Raw genomic sequence first — 18,447 nt, forward strand, 5'->3', positions numbered from 1 at the left:
ACCCAGATTATATCACTGTCCTGTTTAAAGTCCATTCATATTTCTCATTGCACCGGGAAGGAATTCAAACCAACCCTAACATGGTTACATGGCCCCATATGAACTAGCTTCCTCTCCACTTCTCCCAGTTGCCGGCTTACTCCACTTCTTCCTCCACTCTAGCCACTCTGGCCTCCTTGATGCCCCATCACATGCCCAACCCCTTTCTGACTCAGAACTTTTGCTTTTGTTCTTTTTGCAACAATTTACTCCCATATCTGCACATACCTGGCACTTTTTAATCCATCAGTACTAATGTTATTTCTTCAGAGATTTGTTCCTTACCATTATTCCTGTTACTCTTGGTCAAAACACTTTATTTACTTGGAAGTACTTAGCACTTAGTACTTACCTAAAATGATTTTCTTCATTTATTGGCATGTTCTTTGTCTTTCACGGACAGAACCTAAACTCCCTGAGGGCAGAAACCTTATCTGTCCCCTTCAGTATTGCTGACTGATCCAGTGAAGTGCCCAGCACCCAGAAGTATTTGTTGGGTTAATTCATTCATTCAACGACAATTTTTAGAACCCCTACTATGCATACTGTTTTAAGTTCTTGACATACATCTGTGAACAAAACAGAACACAGATCCCTGCCCTCAGAGACCTAGTATTTTAGTGGGGGAAATGGGCAATAATCAAGACATAGAAAGTCAAAATACAGTATGTTTAAACGTGGTAAGTGCTATGGAAGAAGAGTCTCTGGGTGAGAACTTAGGATATTCTCTTCGCTTTGTGGTAGAGTGGAAAAAACCATTTGCTTTGCAGACACTTGAAATCATGGCTTCTAGAGATGAACCATGAAACTGTAAGCATTTTACCTCTTTGAGGTTTAGCTCCCTTATCTGTAAAATAGAATAATACCCCACCTCACAAGGGAAAAATAAAGTAACAGAGATCAAATATTACCTCATCCTTCCCAGCCACCCTATTATTCCAAGGGGAGGAAGCATACGGTGCTAGCACATTCTCCCCCTCTGCATCCCTGACATGCTTAAAGAAAATCAACCCAACTTTTCTGAAAATACTCAACACATCTTAGTGAATAAATGTATGAACAAACAAATGTATCAGTAATTTCAGAGCAATCAAAGCTACTTTCAGTCAGAAACAATGCTTTTTTAAAGACAGAGTAGGAAATCCTCGCCTCTTTTAATCATTGTTTTCCCTCTTTCTCATTTCTTAAGTCCATTTTTTATAGACCCCTACTGATAAAGAAGAAAGTATCCATTTAGCCTTTCTTACCATTTACAGAAGTAAAACCACACAGGTAATTATTTTACGGGAGGATAAAACATTTATTTAAATGTAAACACTAATCTTTATTTTCATCATGCTGAAGTGTGTGGTTACAAACAATTTCCAATAAAACACTATATAATAAGCAAAAAATAAGTTAATACATCGTAAACTTACATACAGTCTCATCAATTAACAGGTTTAGGAACAAACAAGCCATTTCACGACTTTGAAGCTACATTTAGTAAAAAATTGCAAACACTCAAATCTTATCAACCCCAAGTAAGACGCTAAGGAGCTATTCAAGACTTCTTCAAACCAATTACACAAGTACAGTTTTATTTTTGGTTACAGTCCCCTGCTGTGCACAAGACCATTGGAATGCTGTAACAATTACACATTTTAAAACGGCACAAAGCAAAGCAAGGAGATAACATGCCAGCCTTACAGAAGCTGTCTTGAAAAGTGCAAACTCTGCATTTTCTCTTCCTGAACCACTAGGATAAGAACGGGTACCTCAGACGACACGGCAGGGTCATGAGCATGCTTTCTCTACCACTGGTGGGGCATTTACTTGAACCAGGTCTCCATGCCTTTGAAGATACCTCCGGTTTTAAACAGTGAGCAGGCTTCAACTAAATATAGTGCAAATCAAATACCGAGGAGCAAAAACGACAGACTAGAGGCCGCCGCAAGTCGACCTGCTGTTTCTCCACCTGGCACGACGCCACACGGGACAGATTGGCACACGGAAACGACGACTTCTATTTTAGGTTTTGATGTGAAAGGCGGTGCGGCGGAGCGAATGCAGGGCGACCACACAGCAGCCCCGGAGCAAGGCCCCGATGTTGTAGACGGGATCTGTCCCCCCTCTCTGAGTACTGAATGCCCACAGAACAGTGGGGACCACGGGGGCAGCCACAGCCAGGAGATCCACCAGGAAGCTGCTGCTCCAGTACTGCGTCCCGACGGCCCCGCGCGACAGCGGGATGATGCCGTCCAACCTCTCTTCCGTGGGGCCTGCAAAATCCAGCTCGCTCATGAGGCGGGTTGCGGGAGCTTCCGGATCCACCGTGGCGGAGGGGGTCTCCACGGGAGACAAAAGGATGGCCGAGTTGGGGTTTCTTGGCGTTAAATCCACCATGAACGCAGAGACGGACTCGGGGAAGCTTTCTGTCGAGTCAGCCCCGGACTCGTCAGGCGATGCTGAGCTCGAGGGCCACGGGTCCCGGAGCTGGAGCACGTGCTGAATGAGCTCCGAGACGGCGGGGCTGTAGGGCACCACGTCGGTCTGCACCGCTCGCTCCACCACCGCACTGCCCTCTTCCTCCCCGGCCGCCAGGGGGAGGCCGTCGAGGGCCGCTGCCGCGGGGGCGGGGTGAAGGAGCACCAGGTCGCCCGCCTCTGCGGTGGCGGCGGTCACCATGCCATCCAGCAAATCTGTGCGGTCGGCCAGACCGTCTCCCACCAGCGGCTCGCCGTCGGCCCCTTCCTCGGTGCCCTGCTCCTCCGGAGACAGCCCGTCTGCCATCTTGCCGAAAGGGGGGCCGAGGGGGAAGCTGTTCTCTGGGGAATCGCATGGGAAGTCCAGGCACAGTTCATCCCTCAGGGAGCCACTGTGAGCCATCTCCATGCTCTGCAGTAGAGACTCCAACTTCTTGTTTTGAATATTTATGTCCACAAAATATTTCTGAATGCCTTTATCTTTATCAGCCAAGCTGCTCCTCATAGTTTCGATGACCTGTTTGAGCTGTTTGATCTCCTTCCTGGCTTCCTTCAGGGCCAGCTGTGCCTCCACGCGGTGGCACTCTTCTTCAATCCAGTCTTCCCTCATCCGGGCCAGCTGGGACTTGAGCTCCACAATCTCGCTTTCCCTGCAGGGAGAAGGCAAGGTCAACTTCCAACCTGGCGCGTAGCGATTCTGCCCCAAGGCCAGGAGCCCGGACTCTTGCCCTTGAAACTTGGAGGTTAAATCAGTTTTGATTTTTTCTTTTCTCTCACAGGTATTAGCCGGGAACTGCCCCCCTTAATTGCAAAATAGCAAAAATGATAAGAGTAACTAGAATCAGAATAAAAAATGTGACTATTTTCTGCTTTTCTTTTCTTTTTGAGTGCTGTCAGGCGATGCGCGAAGTGTAAGCATTAGCCTCTATTCGGTATTTAATATTTGAAATTTCGTTAATAGGACACATTAGAGTTTCTTAGCCTCCTTTTATGTCCGTAGACCACCTTTTTCGTATATCTACACTTTCTGGAAGTAAAGTTCATTTCACTTTTAATTACCGATCAAAGATGGAAGGCAAACTGGTAAGTTTTAGCCTTGCAGAACCGTTCTGATCATATTCCAGTAATAATTTGAATTTTTTTTTGAATTATAAAATGCTGCATATTGCAAGGACTTTGTGAAAATTATTCCCTCTCTTCTCAGGGGAAAATGCTAGTGGATCCATCCTACACTGAAGAAAATCTATCCCATTTTTTAGATCCTTCACAGGACCCTGATTTCAAGATCATTTTTGGTGATTCCTCCTGATAGATAATTTCTTCACAGTCAATGTAAATACAAGTCCTCATATTCTCAGTGGATATGAAAACCAGGCAGTCAGGATCCTGATATACATGAGGAGATGTTGTTAATTTTGCTTCTCTAAGTTTAGACTGGAGTAGTCTCCAGTTTCATTGCCTTCCCCTGCTTCTCTGCCATGACTGCTCAAACCCTCACAGGGATTCTTCAAATCATAAACAAAGACTTCCAGAAAGTAAGGTCTGACTCACACCACCCCTGCCCTGAACTCTCAGCCACCCTGGTCAGAGCTCCATTCGTCTATCCCAAAAAGTTCCGAGGGAAATCATGAAGCAGAAAATCTGGCCTGCCCCAAGATGTCAAAGGTCTTTTCTCTGTGATAAGATCTCTTAAGCATGGGCTTTTTTTTGGTTTTTGTTTTTTACCTTAACACTTAGCCAAGAATAATGAACCTCTTCCTTCGACCCAGAAATAGCTTGCAGGAATCATAGTGCACATGGCCGTCCATGCTCTCAGAGAGATAAACAGGACTCAATAGGGGCCCCACGTGTGACCCTTACTGCTGGAAGTATGGGATTGTTCCTGCCAGTGTTCCTGCCATTTAAAAATAGCCACGCACACACCCAACCCTTCATGTCCGAGCTGTACACACCCAGAAGCTGAGGTTCCCCTCAAACCTTACAGGGTCCCCGGTGCTCCTGAAACAGCCAAATCACTGAGGAATAGGAAATGGCTCTTTTGAAAGGCTGATTTCAGGAATTTACCAAAAATGAAAAAAAATTTCTTTTCTATTTCTCTATAGTGTGGGTTTGTGTTTCATTTCATGGAAAAAGAAACTATCCTTAGCTCAGCGTGCAAGGAATGCAGATTCACCTTTCATGAAGCCGGCGCTCCGACTCCTTCAGCTTGGTCTTCAGGTGTCTCACTGTAACCTCTTTTTGCTGCAGAGGAGTCAAATATTGCTCTGGGTTTGGGGGTTTGACACCATGATTTTCACCACAGGACATGTACCTTCCAGACCGCCTGAAACAATCCAAGCAATGAAATGTTACTTTTTCTATAAAAAGAAAAGTGACGGCACAGCTCACAGCTAGGGAAGGAAAGACAGCTGGGTACCGGGGTCTGAAACCTCAATGATGCAGGATTCACTTAAGAAGGGGGTTGTAATGTTACCTGCTGATCTTAGGACTGCTCATCACTCAGGAGAGTGTGGGGAGGGTGTTTGTGGAGAGGGTGTACACAGTGGAGAGGGAGGAGTTTTCTATGGCTTAAGAATGACCTCATACAAAATAATGCATGATTGTGCACAGGCCTGCCTGTGGATTGATTCGGAGTAATGCACTGTTAGAGGACAATGAGTGGGACGGGTGGAGGGGGGAAGGACTGGAGCGAGACGGCCTGACTTTCCACACAATGTGCCACTGCCTAAACATCCCGATTGTTATTAGTTGAATTCAAAAAGTTCCGAAATCAATCCCTGGCAAGAGTGTGCTGATTTGGTGGAAAGTTTCCTCATTCCAAAGGGGAAAGGCCACTCCACTGTCACCAGAGTGTGTGTTTTCTAAGAGAGATGCCTGGTGTTGTAGAAATCTTCCTGAGCTGGTATGTCGGCCCCTCTAAAGCCTGGCCAGGGCTGGGCATCCCTGCTGGAAGACAGCTGACTAACGAGAATGGCCACCCAGAAGGAAGAAGGCCGAGGAAGGAGGGCTAGCAGCTTTCTCCCCAACGCTGGAGCCCTCGCCCTGGTCCCGCTGAACCTGCACTCCATCCAGATGGCCTGTGTCCACCTCCCAACCTTCCAGTCCCCCTGTTGTGGCCCCTTTGGTTGTGGAGGTCCTTTTTTCTGCAGCCTCATGCCCCCCAGGGACTAATTAATTCCTTGCTTGACTTTTGGATTCCATTTCAATGTCATTTACTCTGATCCCTCCAGACTGAGTTGGGACAGCCTCCTGACCTCTTACAAACACACGCAGCAACAGGTACTTGCAGAAAAGCCTTAACATGTCTTTGTCACTAGATGAGCAATGTCTTTGGTATCGTCTGGGCAGTTGGCACATGGACCCTCCCTGCTGTCCACTGTCCCATTTCCAGTGCTTTACATGGTCCCTGGCACAACATGGCACTCAACAGATACCTGACATTTGAATGAACATGTGGATGGTTCTTTCCCGTTCTGGGGACCCTCCCCCTGCCACAGTGCCATTTTTCCTCCCTATCCAGTCCCTCCCCGGGCTGCTGAGCCTTACCAGAAATCATGGTTTGTGTTCTTTCTGCAGCTGCCCTTGAAGGATCAGCTTAGTGCGGGAAAGGAAAGAGAAGTGGCTTTCTACAGAATAAGGCAGGAGCTCAAGAGATGCATAACTTTTTTTAAGTTTTTAAATTTTTTGAAGTTTATTCTGAGAGAGAGAGACCATGAGTAGGGGAGGGACAGAAAAAGAAAGACAGAAAGAGAGAGAGAGAGAGAGAGAGAGAGAGAGAATCCCAAGCAGGCTCCGCTTTGACTGTGCAAAACCTGATGTGGGACTTGAAGTCACGAACCTGAGAGATCATGACCTGAGCCGAGACCAAGAGTTGGATGCTTAACCAAGCCACCCAGGTAACTGCCTCCTCTTTTTTCTAAGTTTTTTTTTAAAGAAAACTTACCAAGTAGGACACACTAAGCCCCACGACCTGGGAGATGAACAGCACTCACCTCATGACTGGGCTGCAGTCACTTCCTTTGTAGGAGCCGGAGTTGCTACTACTTGGGGAAGAAGGCGCATAGCTGGGATGGATGTTAACGGGACTCAGCTGATTCCTGCACAGCATGGACAGGAAGTCCTTCTCCCGTGGGGAGGGGGGGCTGTTGCCAGACTTGTACGATGAAGCTCCATTACTCCGCCCATGGGGCCCTCGGCTGGGAGAGAAAACATGAGAAATGTTAAAATGCTTGGGGCTCCCAGTGCTCAAATGCTAATACTTAACTCCTGCTAAAAGCCAGTTACTACTAAGGAAATCCAAGCTTCAGAGTCGAAAGGGGCAATATAATTACCGTCCTCAGGGACAGTCTTGTTGCTGCCTGACTGAAACTTTCTTTCCTTCTGCCATTAGCACAGGCAACCTCACCCTCTGCTGTTCTTTCAAATAGTTTCTGACCATAAAGCTTGTTTTGAATTAATCCCAAATGCCTGTTAAGAACACAAACCATGTAAAATATTGATTTGGTTTAGGTTCACTTTAGAGGCTGTTTTGAAGATGTGGTTTTCATTCCAGTACACCTGTTTTAGCTTAAAAATGTTTGGGTTTGGTTCATGCTGGCGGAAGAAAATGAGGGTGGTTCATTTGGAGTATGGGGGAAAAAACGGGGTTGCCCGTAAAGGAAGAGGAGAAAAGAGGACAGATAAACAGCTCATATAAGTGTGTCAAGCCTACAGTTTTAACCACCTATTTTCTTTCCATCCCCAATGACTTAACACAACCTTTATCGTTTAACTGCTGAAATGTTTTAAAGCTCTTTCTTCATTCCCTGGCCTGTTATTTTGCCCCCTAAGCAAGGAGGCTGACTCTCTGGCTGGAGTGGCCTTTCTAAAATGGAATTGGATATCACTGTCCTCAAAGCCATTCAACAGCTCCCCAGGGCCTCAAAAAGACTGATCCCACCTACCCATCGAACCCATCATCTGCCACTCCTCCCTTCCCCCGCTGTATTCCAGAATTCCAAACAACTTACACTTCCCTGACGATCCATGCTCTCCAGCATTTTCATGTTTTTCAACTTATCATTTTCTCTGCCTAGAATGCTCTCCCACTCCCTACCCTAACCCTTGGGATACTTACAACTTGGAGACTGATGGAAATCCACTCCAAGCAGCCTTCTCTGGATTCTTCCTTCCCTAGGCTTGTATATGTGTGGCTCCTTAATGTTCCCTAGTACTCCGTGAAAACTTGCATCCTGGGGTTTATTGCATTGTCTCACAACTACACAATTGTTTGTCTTTCCCACTAGACTAGGGCCTTCTGAAGGCAGGAACACAGTCTGTTCTTTTATATCCCCACTACTTCATGGCACATGCTAGATGCTCCCTAAATGACAGCTAAACGAATAATTTGGGTTTGAGCCTTAGCCATGCCACTTACTAGAAACTTGGGCAAGTAAGCTACTAAATATATGGGGATATATAATAATAACCTTTTTTTGTTGTCCTCACAGAGTTGGTGTGAAAATCCAATCAAAGAATGCACGTGAGTGCATCTGATAAGATGTTAAGGGCAATTCAGCTGTAGGATATTATTACAGGAAAAACTTGTTCAGACTTCCCTATTAATCTCATTTCAGAGATTTGGCACCCACTATGTAAGGCAGCAACTTGAGAATGTTGAAATTACTTAAATAGGATAACAGTTCTGTGTCAGAAATATTTCTTGTTGACATTACAAGAAAACGAAAGAGAACAAGATACCTTTCATCCAGAAGTACTGCTTTTTGACAATCCCCTCTTTGCAATTCTGATTTACATCTGTATTCAACTGACACGTCTCAATGAGAAACTTGTGTAAATGTGAGTGTGCGTGTGGGTATACTTGGCTCCAAAACCACACTTACTCAAAATCAAATATAATTTCAACTAGCTGTCAACCCAGTAAATCACACATAAATGAAACATCACCAAATTCTAAAGTTAAGAAGTTCTTTCCTTTTGAAATCATCCAAAGGGACTCTGCCTCTTTTTTGTGAGAAGGGGACACTTTATATGGAACAGATGGGCTGATGGCTTTGTGACAAACCAACTCAGCAGCCCAGTGGTGCTGGGCTGAGCAGCAGAAAAGAACACGATGGGCTCTGGCTTGGATCTGCTTCTCCACACTTCACTTCCGAGTCTACTGCAACCAGCCTATTTCTCAATGTGACAATGAGAAATATGCAGGATTCCACACTACAAGTCAGGAGAGACAGTAAGGAGCTAACCTAATTTTGACCTGGGAATTCTCTTCTGAGTCGACCTTCACCAATGACCTTCTGTGCCCTAGCCCTGTTCCAGATGCTTTATGAACACAGTTTTACATTGATTTTGAGCATCATGCTATAAAGCTGGTACCTCTCATTTACATTATGTGAAGTGTGTGAAGTATTCAGTTATGTGAAGTGAGTGAGGTTCAGGGAAAAATCTGGTCCAAGAACACACAGCCAAACTAGGATTTAAATACAGATTTTTGAACGTTACAGAAATGCCTCCTTCTTACTTTACACAAATAGAATATATTGTTTGGAGCTTGTAAACAGGTATATTAGGTACTATGTATGTGGTTATTACCTGAAGAATTCACCACTGACCTTTTACTACAGTGCAGTCACTAAGATACAAAATAAGTTAAATGGGAATTTTTAATAACTCACCTGTGATACTGAATAAATAAAATCTCTTCAAGTATTAAACATTACTATAGTACAATAAAATCTTCAAATATATTTCAGGAAATGAGTTATTAGACTATAATAGTTGACTTAAAAAAAAAGAAACTACATGCTTAAAAATATCAGTCTGGGGGGGGCGCCTGGGTAGTTCAGTTGGTTAAACGTCTGACTTCAGCTCAGGTCATGATCCCACGGTTCTTGAGTTCATGTTCCCATCAGGCTCTTCATTCTCTGATCTTTGGTCTCCCTCCCTCTCTTTCTGTCCCTCCCTCATTCCTGCACTCTCTCTATCAAAAATAAATAAACATTTAAAAAAATGGAAAAGCTCCTTTAAAAAAATATCAGTCTTGCTCTTTACATTTAGTTCAGTTCAAGTGCTAACACATATGGACACAAAGTCATTGCAAAACATTTTCAAATGAAAGGCTAGGGTTCCATATTTGTCATGGCCATGAACAGTCAAACTCGACGATATCTTCCTCAGCCCAGTCTAAATCCCTTGGTGTGGTGGACAAGAAGAATGCCTTCCACAAAGAGGAGACAGAATTCTGTGGACCCTGCCCACTTCCCGAATACCTGAATACAGTAAATGGAAAGTGAGAGAAAGGGAGAAGGGAAGAAGGGAACCAACTTCATAAGGGGCCTAGGTGAATTTCAGTCCCTCTTCCAACATTGTCCTTTACTTCCCGGTAACATTATTATCATCATCACAATCATCATCATCACTGTTATGGGTTGGATCGTGTCTACCTGCCAAATTCATAATGTTGAAGTCCTAACCCCCAGTACCTAAGAATGTGGCTGTTTTTGGAAACAGGATTTTAAAGAAAGGTAATTGAATTTAATTAATCCCAGTCCAGTCTGACTAGTGTCCTTATAAGAACAGAAAACTTGGACACAGGAACAGAGAAAGGTCACGTTGAGGAACAGAGACAAGATTAGCCTTTTATAACCCAAGGAGAGAGGCTTCCGAAGAAGCCAATCCCGCTGACATCTTGATCTTGCACTTCTACCCTCCAGAATTGTTGAGAAGGTAATTCCTGTTGTGTAAGCCTCCCAGTCTGTGATACTTTGCGCCAGCAGCCTGAGAAAACTAATATGAACATCATCACCACCATCGCCATCTTCTTCATCATGTCCACTAGTATCATTTTTACCACTACTGACTAAAACCCACTTAGGACGCTTTTACTAAATTCTGGACACCATGTTAAGCACTCATATATTAGCTCATTTAACTCAGTGAGGGAGATGCCACTATTAACCCATTTTCCAGAATAGTAAGTCTCAGGACTCTGGGTCATGTACCTAATAAATAATGGAGGCTAAACTAAAGCCCATGTTTCTCTGACTCCAAATTCCAATTTTTTTTTCCCTTCTTATTTCTATCTACCTCTGATCAGATTAGGATTTTAGTTTAAGAAAGAGAATTCTTCAGAAATGTTTGCAGAGTTGGCCTTCAGTAAGAAGAGATTATTTGGGGGCGCCTGGGTGGTGCAGTCGGTTAAGCGTCCGACTTCAGCCAGGTCACGATCTCGCGGTCCGCGAGTTCGAGCCCTGCGTTGGGCTCTGGGCTGATGATGGCTCAGAGCCTGGAGCCTGTTTCCGATTCTGTGTCTCCCTTTCTCTCTGCCCCTCCCCCGTTCATGCTCTGTCTCTCTCTGTCCCAAAAATAAATAAACGTTGAAGAAAAAATAAAAAAAAAAAGAAGAGATTATTTGTAAATCTTTAAGTTTTGTTTTTTAAATCCCCTGTCAAAAATATTCTCACCAACTCCACTTGTTTATTTCTCCCACTCCTTCCCCAAATGTTCGTGCTCACCTTCCTCCCAGGAGCTAATTCTCCACAGAGAAAATTCATTTATTACAGGAGAAGCAAGCCATTTAAAAGGATCATAAGCTATTATAAAGTTTGGCATGAAAAAAAATTAAAAAAAATAATAAAGTTTGGCATGGATACCCGGCCCATCTAGAGGAGCTGTTCTCACTGCAAGATCCTACAGAGCACAAATATTACGTGAGATGCCCAAGATACCCCATCACAGAAATCTACTGACTGTGCTCTGTGCCTGGGTCAGATAAAAAGAAAAAAAAAGTGAGGATCATGGATAGAACATTGTCAATTCCAATTTTCCATTGATGACGCCTGTATCTGATTTGCATGTAATTCTATTTAGCTATTTTATGATTAACATGTCAATTTTTAGTCACTTGGAGAAACCATGGATTCCAGACTAGACAATTTTCTGTAAGGCACTCAGTATTGTTGACATTAGCTTGGAAATTAACCACAAACACAAACTTCTTTGCAAGGCTTAATAAAATTGGCCTCTTCCACAGGCCATTTCTTTTTTCCTTTGCTCTGCTCTTTGATACCTTGTACCATGGTATGTGCTAATTTTCTTGAATGGGTTAGATAAATGGTTTATTCCCAGAGCAAGCCACATCTGATTTATACTGAGAATGTTTATATTCATGTTCTGTGATCCCAGAGGCACTTTATTTCCAAATTAGATTGTGTTTGGGGATAGAACAATTGTGCTTTTTCATTGTGGACTTCACGCTTTTGTTTGCTTGTCTGGCTTCAGCTTTGTTTTTTAACAATAAAACTTCACCAGAGAGGGTCTCAGGTCCCTTTATAAACACCAGTTAAACGTTCTGCTCACCCAAGAGGAATGGGAAATATTTGCTTGCTGAATCCTGGGAATGCAAGTTTCCAGAAATTAGCTAGTTTTTCTCCAGGAAGAGACCTTAAAAATTATGTGGTCCAACCCTTTTTTTGCAAACTTGGACACTACGGCCTGGGAAAGTCCAGTGACCTGCCCAAAGTCTAAAAACAAATCATCCCCAGTGTCTTGCTGCTCACTCCATTGAACTGTTCGGGTCCCTGGCTCAGAGCTCAGCTTATCACAGAGCTGTCTTGGAACCAGCCTATTTAAAATGTACCACGTATCCCACTGCTCTCAATATCCTTTCTCTCTGTGTTTTGTTTTTTTTTAATTTTTTTAACGTTTATTTATTTTTGAGACAGAGAGAGACAGAGCATGAACGGGGGAGGGTCAGAGAGAGAGGGAGACACAGAATCTGAAACAGGCTCCAGGCTCTGAGCAGTCAGCACAGAGCCCGACGTGGGGCTCGAACTCACGGACTGCGAGATCGTGACCTGAGCCAAAGTCGGACGCTTAACCGACTGAGCCACCCAGGCGCCCCTCTCTCTGTGTTTTTAAAAATAATTCTATTATTTATGTATTTATTGTCTTTTTTTCCTACTAGAATGAATAGAATTTCCATGGAGTTTTGTTTACTGCCATATCTCCAGAACCTGTCTCATAGCAGAAGCTCAATAAATACTTGTTGAATGAATGAAGTCACTGACAGTAGGAGAGAGTCCCAGGGCTTACAACCTTTCCTACCAAATGTGAATGGTGGGTCATGATTTCCCACAGTTCCTCTCTTCCCACAACCCAAATAGCATCCATGGTGAACATCTGTTGATGCTTGGTATGTTCTAAGCACTGACCCCACACTATGTGTATATAAACCCTATGAAGTGGGTATGGGTATAGTCCTATTTTACATATGAGAAAACTGAGGCACAGAGAAGTTAAGCAACTTGCTCAGGGCCACACAGCTTATAGGTGGTGGAGCTGGCATTCGAACCAAGGCAGCCTGGCTCCAGAGCACAGATACTTAGCTATTCTGCTCTAATGTCTCTTTATGGTGGTGGCCACCCACGCCATTAACTTTAGTCTTTTTTCACCCCCTTCCCCTAGTGACTGTTGGGAGTATTCAGGGGTCACTATGAAGTTAGAGGTTTCACAGCCAAGAAGTCATGAAATCAGCCACAGTCATGAAGGAGGGCAGGTAGGAGGTGGATACCAGGTGAGTACACGGGTGAGCGAGAGAAAGAGAAGGCAGAGGATGAGCAGACACACAGCCAAGGACCGGGTGAGAGACAGCCACCGGGTAGACACATATTGGTCAAGCCCTGTGACCACAGTTGGTAGGACAGGGGAAAGTTTCAATTTCAAACCATTATAAAAACCAAAACCTACTCACTGAAAAATAACAAAATCATGAACGGACAGTAATCCAGGTGGTTCTAAAGAAACATAAAGTACAGGTGAGTCACCTGCCTAAAGCGTCTCAATAATTACAGAGCAGGAGACGGCGCCTACTTGCGTGAAAAGGAGGACCGCTTGCTTCCCGCAGCAGACATATGGACCTCAGGAGCGGAAATGCTGCCCGTGCTGCTCGAGGAGCTAAAATCAGCTTCGCTACCTGAAAAACAACAGGGGAGTGAGAGAGAGGCCTGAAGGAAAGGAAACCTGAGAACGTGCTGGCCAGCCTCCTGCCTCTCCGGTCCGGCTCCCGGCGCGGCGCGTGCACACTCGAGCGCAGCAAGTGGCAGGATTCCAGACCTTCTAGGCTCCCAGCCTTTCCCTCAAAGCAAACAAGAGAAGGTGCAAGTACAACGACATCACGTCATTAACACAGCTTAGAAGCACGGTGAGGCCAGTTTCATAAAGACACCCATCATCCAGCTGATCATGCACCGTGACCCAAGGTTGGGGCAGAAACGCACGCCTCTTCCTGTGTGTCGGGCCCTCCTCGACAACATCAACGTGCAGGGCCCAAGCTTTAGGCAGAACGAAAAGCAGACTTGTCAGTCCCAAAGGAGTTTTTCCAGGAGAGTTTATCTTTGGGCTTTTGCAGTCAGCTAGCCATACTTGAATCTGGCACGTTAGGGTCTGGAGAGAATCAGTCTGTTAGAAGCCGTTGGGAAGAAAGCCTGGGTCCGGATAACTGCTTGAACCGGCACTATCTGATCAGTGACTCTCTGACTCCAGCTGCTATTTTTCTATCAAGAGCACAACCCTAACAAAAAGCAGAAATGGAACATTTCCAAACAGAATGAAGAAAGTTCAGTGACAGTGATGGAAACTGGATTATACTGATATGTGAAGTTTTACTTGGGGGGGGGGGGGAGCGGGTAGGGGTATTGTTCATTACAAAAATCACATTCTATTTTGAGCACAGACTACAGTTCAGTATGTAATTAGAAACATGCTGTGTTGCAGAATAATTAATATGAATTCATTTCTAACAAAAAATACATAGTTCTGGAATAGTAATAATGGAAATATTCCAAGGATTGCCTGGGGAAGTTAAGGAGAGTGAAAGATGCAAAAGAGAAGAAGTGGGAAGAAGAAAGAGAAGATTTAAAAAAAAAAGATAATGTTCCATATGCTTTTGGAAAATAAATCTAGGGATACAATTTTATTTGACCTTATCTCTCAACTCCTACAACACAATTTATGACTCTTCTGGTCTAGAACCCAGAGCCAACTCACATTTTTGAGTTGAGGAAAATATGAATAATCTAAATCCTTTGAGATTCTAACAATAATTATCATCACAATAATAACACAAGGCCCTATAAGGACATGATTTCTATTCTTTGTTTCTGTTAATTTTGACAACTCTGTAAGGCAGACATATATCTCACTATTCTACACTGAAGAAGTCAAAGCTGATTTGTCCAAGGCTTGTGGGGGAAAAATCCTGGCAGGACCAAGTTCCCCTGCCACTTCTCCATACCAGGCTGCATCCTCAGGAAGGCAGCGGGAAGGAGGGGCGCCAGGGAGATTCCTGGGTAAACTATATACTACCATCTGCCTAACTGCCAAGATGACCCACTGGTACAAGATGCAGCTGGACTGGCCCACTGGTGAACAGATCCTCTCACTGATGGGTTGTATTTGTTTTGCCAGGTGATGGCAAGGCAGAGAGAGAAAAATCCCTTTCCTGGCTTCCAGGACCTCTCAGGAAGTGCAGCCTCTTGTGGAAGAGACCAAGAATGACCTCTTAGCACAGATGTCAGCAGTGAATCCCAATTCCCAGCAGAATTCTGGGAGAACTAGGGTGGCAATTTATCAGGACTGAGACCGGCTATTCCTTCTGGATTTCAGAGACTGTCTAACATTGTAATGAGCTCCCCAAATGTAATTAGTTGCCTCTGAGTAATGCACTGGCTAACCTGTAGTATTTTACAATCTCAAGGATTCATCATTGGTAGTGCTGTCCAGCAATACACCAGTCCTGATGGCCTTAATCAACCAGCCTTGCCGGCTAGTAAATTATCAGGTTGGTTATTAAGTGATAAAGGCAGACATTTTTCAAAAATAGATCCTGTGGTTGCAGCCACCAGGTTTGAGATATTCTTTTCTAACATAAAATTATGGCTCTGAAACACCCCAATTTTCATTCCTTAAAAGAAACACAAAAGCCCATCAATTATAACTTTACTACCTGAATAACAAGAGAAATTCTAGAACAAAAACAGACAACTGCTGAAAATCCATTGTTTCCTCAAGATGACTTTGATCTTTGGTAATTATGTACTCTGAACCGAAGGGACAAGTCTGTTCCACGTTTCATTGCTATTGGAACTCAATATATTGACTCTTAGGTATGGGCAGGGTCCAAGGTCACTTTTTTCGTATACTTCTCTAACTTCCCTTCTGCACTCTGAAAGAAGTTAGAAGACTCTTTTGGGGTACCCAGTGGCTGCATTCAGGACTGAGTAATATGATAGAGAAAAATGTCTATGCTACTTACGCCATTTCAGTTTCCTATTTTTTAAAATACATTTCCAGTTTGGTCAATGCAATGTAAAGTCAATACACTCTTTTGAAGGGGTACAAGGAAAGGTTGATTTTACTACATCATTTACTAAGCAAGACAAATAAGAGGAAGACTGGAGACCTGAAAACCCCCGATTTATCTACTAGCTGGCAACAAAGACTCAAGGAAGGAGAGGCACTCTGTTTCTTTTGAATTTGTATGCAACTAGGTTATTGTTGTGGGTGCTGTAGTTCAATGCTCATTTGTATTATTAAAATCATATAGGGGCGCCTGGGTGGCTCAGTCGGTTAAGCCTCCGACTTCAGCTCAGGTCACTATCTCACGGTCCGTGAGTTCGAGCCCCGCGTCGGGCTCTGGGCTAATGGCTCAGAGCCTGGAGCCTGCTTCCGATTCTGTGTCTCCCTCTCTCTCTCTGCCCCTCCCCCGTTCATGCTCTGTCTCTGTCTCAAAAATAAATAAACGTTAAAAAAAATTAAAAAAAAAATCATACAAAGAGAGTACCTAACCTAAAAACACAGGCCCTGAGTCAGACAGACCGGGTTCAAATCCTACCTCTACCACTCACTTTAGGCAAATTACTTCACCTCTCTGTTTCAGTCTCTAAATCTGTTAAACAGAGATGATAATCATGGCATCTGTCAAGGTTACTGTAAGCAATGAATGTGTGTGTGTGTGTGTGTGTGTGATATAGTAAGGTCTCAATAAGTGTTAGCCATTATTACTCCTATGCAGGGGTTAAAAGGACAATTTTTATTACACATTTCCTTTGTAGAAAATTTAGAAAATAGCAATGATTCATAGGAGAAAATGTAGTCTATTATTCCATCACCAAAAAAATAAATAACTATAGTTAACCTTTTGGTATATAATTACTCAGCATTCCTAGTAAATACATTACTATGTAACCTAATTGCTTTTCTTTTAATATGTGAGTATCTTTAAACATACTACATTTTGTTTTATTAAATCAATGAATAATAGGCTATGCCCAATTATTCCATTATTAGTAACAAACACTATGTGCCCAAAACCATTCTAAGCATATTTACTTATTTATTTTTAAATGTTTATTTATTTATTGAAAAGTTTTTAACATTTATTCATTTTTGAGAGATGGAGAAAGACAGAGCATGAGTGGGGGAGGGGCAGAGAGAGAGACACACAGAATCCATAGCAGGTTCCAGGCTCTGAGTTGCCAGCACAGAGTCTGACATGGGGCTTGACCTCACGAACTGTGAGATCATGACCTGAGCTGAATTCGGACACTTAACCAACTGAGCCACTCAGGTGTCCCACATATTTACTCATTTATTTCTCATGACAGTACAGACTCCAGGGGGTAGGGGACAATTATCAGCCCCTCTCACAAATGAGGCCAAGAAGCTGAGTGACATGCACAAGGGGACACAACTCCCAAGAAGTAGGGGCAAGACTTGAACCCAGGTCATCTGACCAGGGTCCATGCTCTTAAAATACAGGCCTGATGTTTCATGGATATTCCAGGGAATGCAAATTTATACCCTTGCCTGCTATTCTTTTTTTTTTTAACGGTTATTTATTTTTGAGACAGAGAGAGACAGAGCATGAACGGGGGAGGGTCAGAGAGAGAGAGGGAGGCACAGAATCTGTAACAGGCTCTGAGCTGTCAGCACAGAGCCCAACGCGGGGCTTGAACTCACAAACCGCCGAGATCATGACCTGAGCTGAAGTCGGACGCTTAACCGACTGAGCCACCCAGGCGCCCCCTTGCCTGCTATTCTTTAGGATAAATGCCTGCAGGAATTTTTAAGTCAAAGGATACGCTCAATTTCAAAACTTTTAATATACATTGCATCATATGTATTTTTGGATGGCTAAAGCAGTTTTTGTGGTCAAGAATGTGTTTGCCCCCCATGTGCCTGTGCATAGATACCCAAAGGTAAATCTCTGATGTCACAGAGAATACTCTGACAAAGCAAAGGACACAATATTTGGCTTTTGAAGACTTGTGCTTGATCAGCTAAACAGGGTTTGAAAATATGCATATCTAAGTCATCCTCATCAATATTGTCTTCGATCAGCTGCTGGCATTGGTGGAGCAGGATTCCAGGACTGAAAAGGGGAGGATGAACTTGTTTTGCCAATGTCCTAGTGACTATACATCCTGCAGCAAAAGGCATTTTCCAACTATCAAGAAGCTCAGCTCGCTGGCCTCCAGAAGCTCTGGTGGTTCTTGTTTGGTAGGTAGTACTGCTGTACTCTTGCTAGGGTAATAAGCATTCTGTGCATGTGATGGTGAGGCCAGGAGTTGGAAAAGGAAAAATGGAAACAAAAATAGTATGTGCAAAAACTAATAACTAGACTTATTGTTTTGAAACACTGCCTGCAATCTGGTCTCTTAGGACGTTATTATTTTTGCCTGCTTTCAGGAGACTATGGAGTCCTCCTCATACATCAGAGCATCATAGGCCTCTGAAGACAGTCAACTAAGCCATGTTAAGCCATTCTAAACCACTGATTGAAGCAACCCCAAACCTTCCTTTATCCTTTGTCATTACAAAGCTATCGAATTAATTCAGGTTGGCCACCTATATCCCCACCTCAAATAGAGGCAGCAAACTAGAA

General features: G+C 43.7%; 1 protein-coding gene across 5 annotated transcripts in view; it reads right to left on the reverse strand.

The window, feature by feature from the left end:
• Nucleotides 1–1,315: 1,315 nt before the first annotated feature.
• Nucleotides 1,316–18,447, reverse strand: part of SYBU (syntabulin) — a 113,643-nt gene continuing 96,511 nt past the window's right edge. For all 5 annotated transcript variants that reach the window (XM_043601618.1, XM_043601615.1, XM_043601616.1 and 2 more), the window contains 4 exons: nt 13,374–13,476; nt 6,497–6,700; nt 4,678–4,827; nt 1,316–3,154 (listed from right to left, as the gene is read on the reverse strand). In XM_043601618.1, coding sequence (XP_043457553.1) covers nt 2,050–3,154; nt 4,678–4,827; nt 6,497–6,700; nt 13,374–13,476 — 1,562 coding nt within the window. In that variant the 3' untranslated portion in view covers nt 1,316–2,049. The remainder of the gene's footprint in view (nt 3,155–4,677; nt 4,828–6,496; nt 6,701–13,373; nt 13,477–18,447) is intronic.

Source organism: Prionailurus bengalensis, chromosome F2 (genome assembly GCF_016509475.1).
Source record: "Prionailurus bengalensis isolate Pbe53 chromosome F2, Fcat_Pben_1.1_paternal_pri, whole genome shotgun sequence".
Classification (NCBI taxonomy): Eukaryota; Metazoa; Chordata; class Mammalia; order Carnivora; family Felidae; genus Prionailurus; species Prionailurus bengalensis.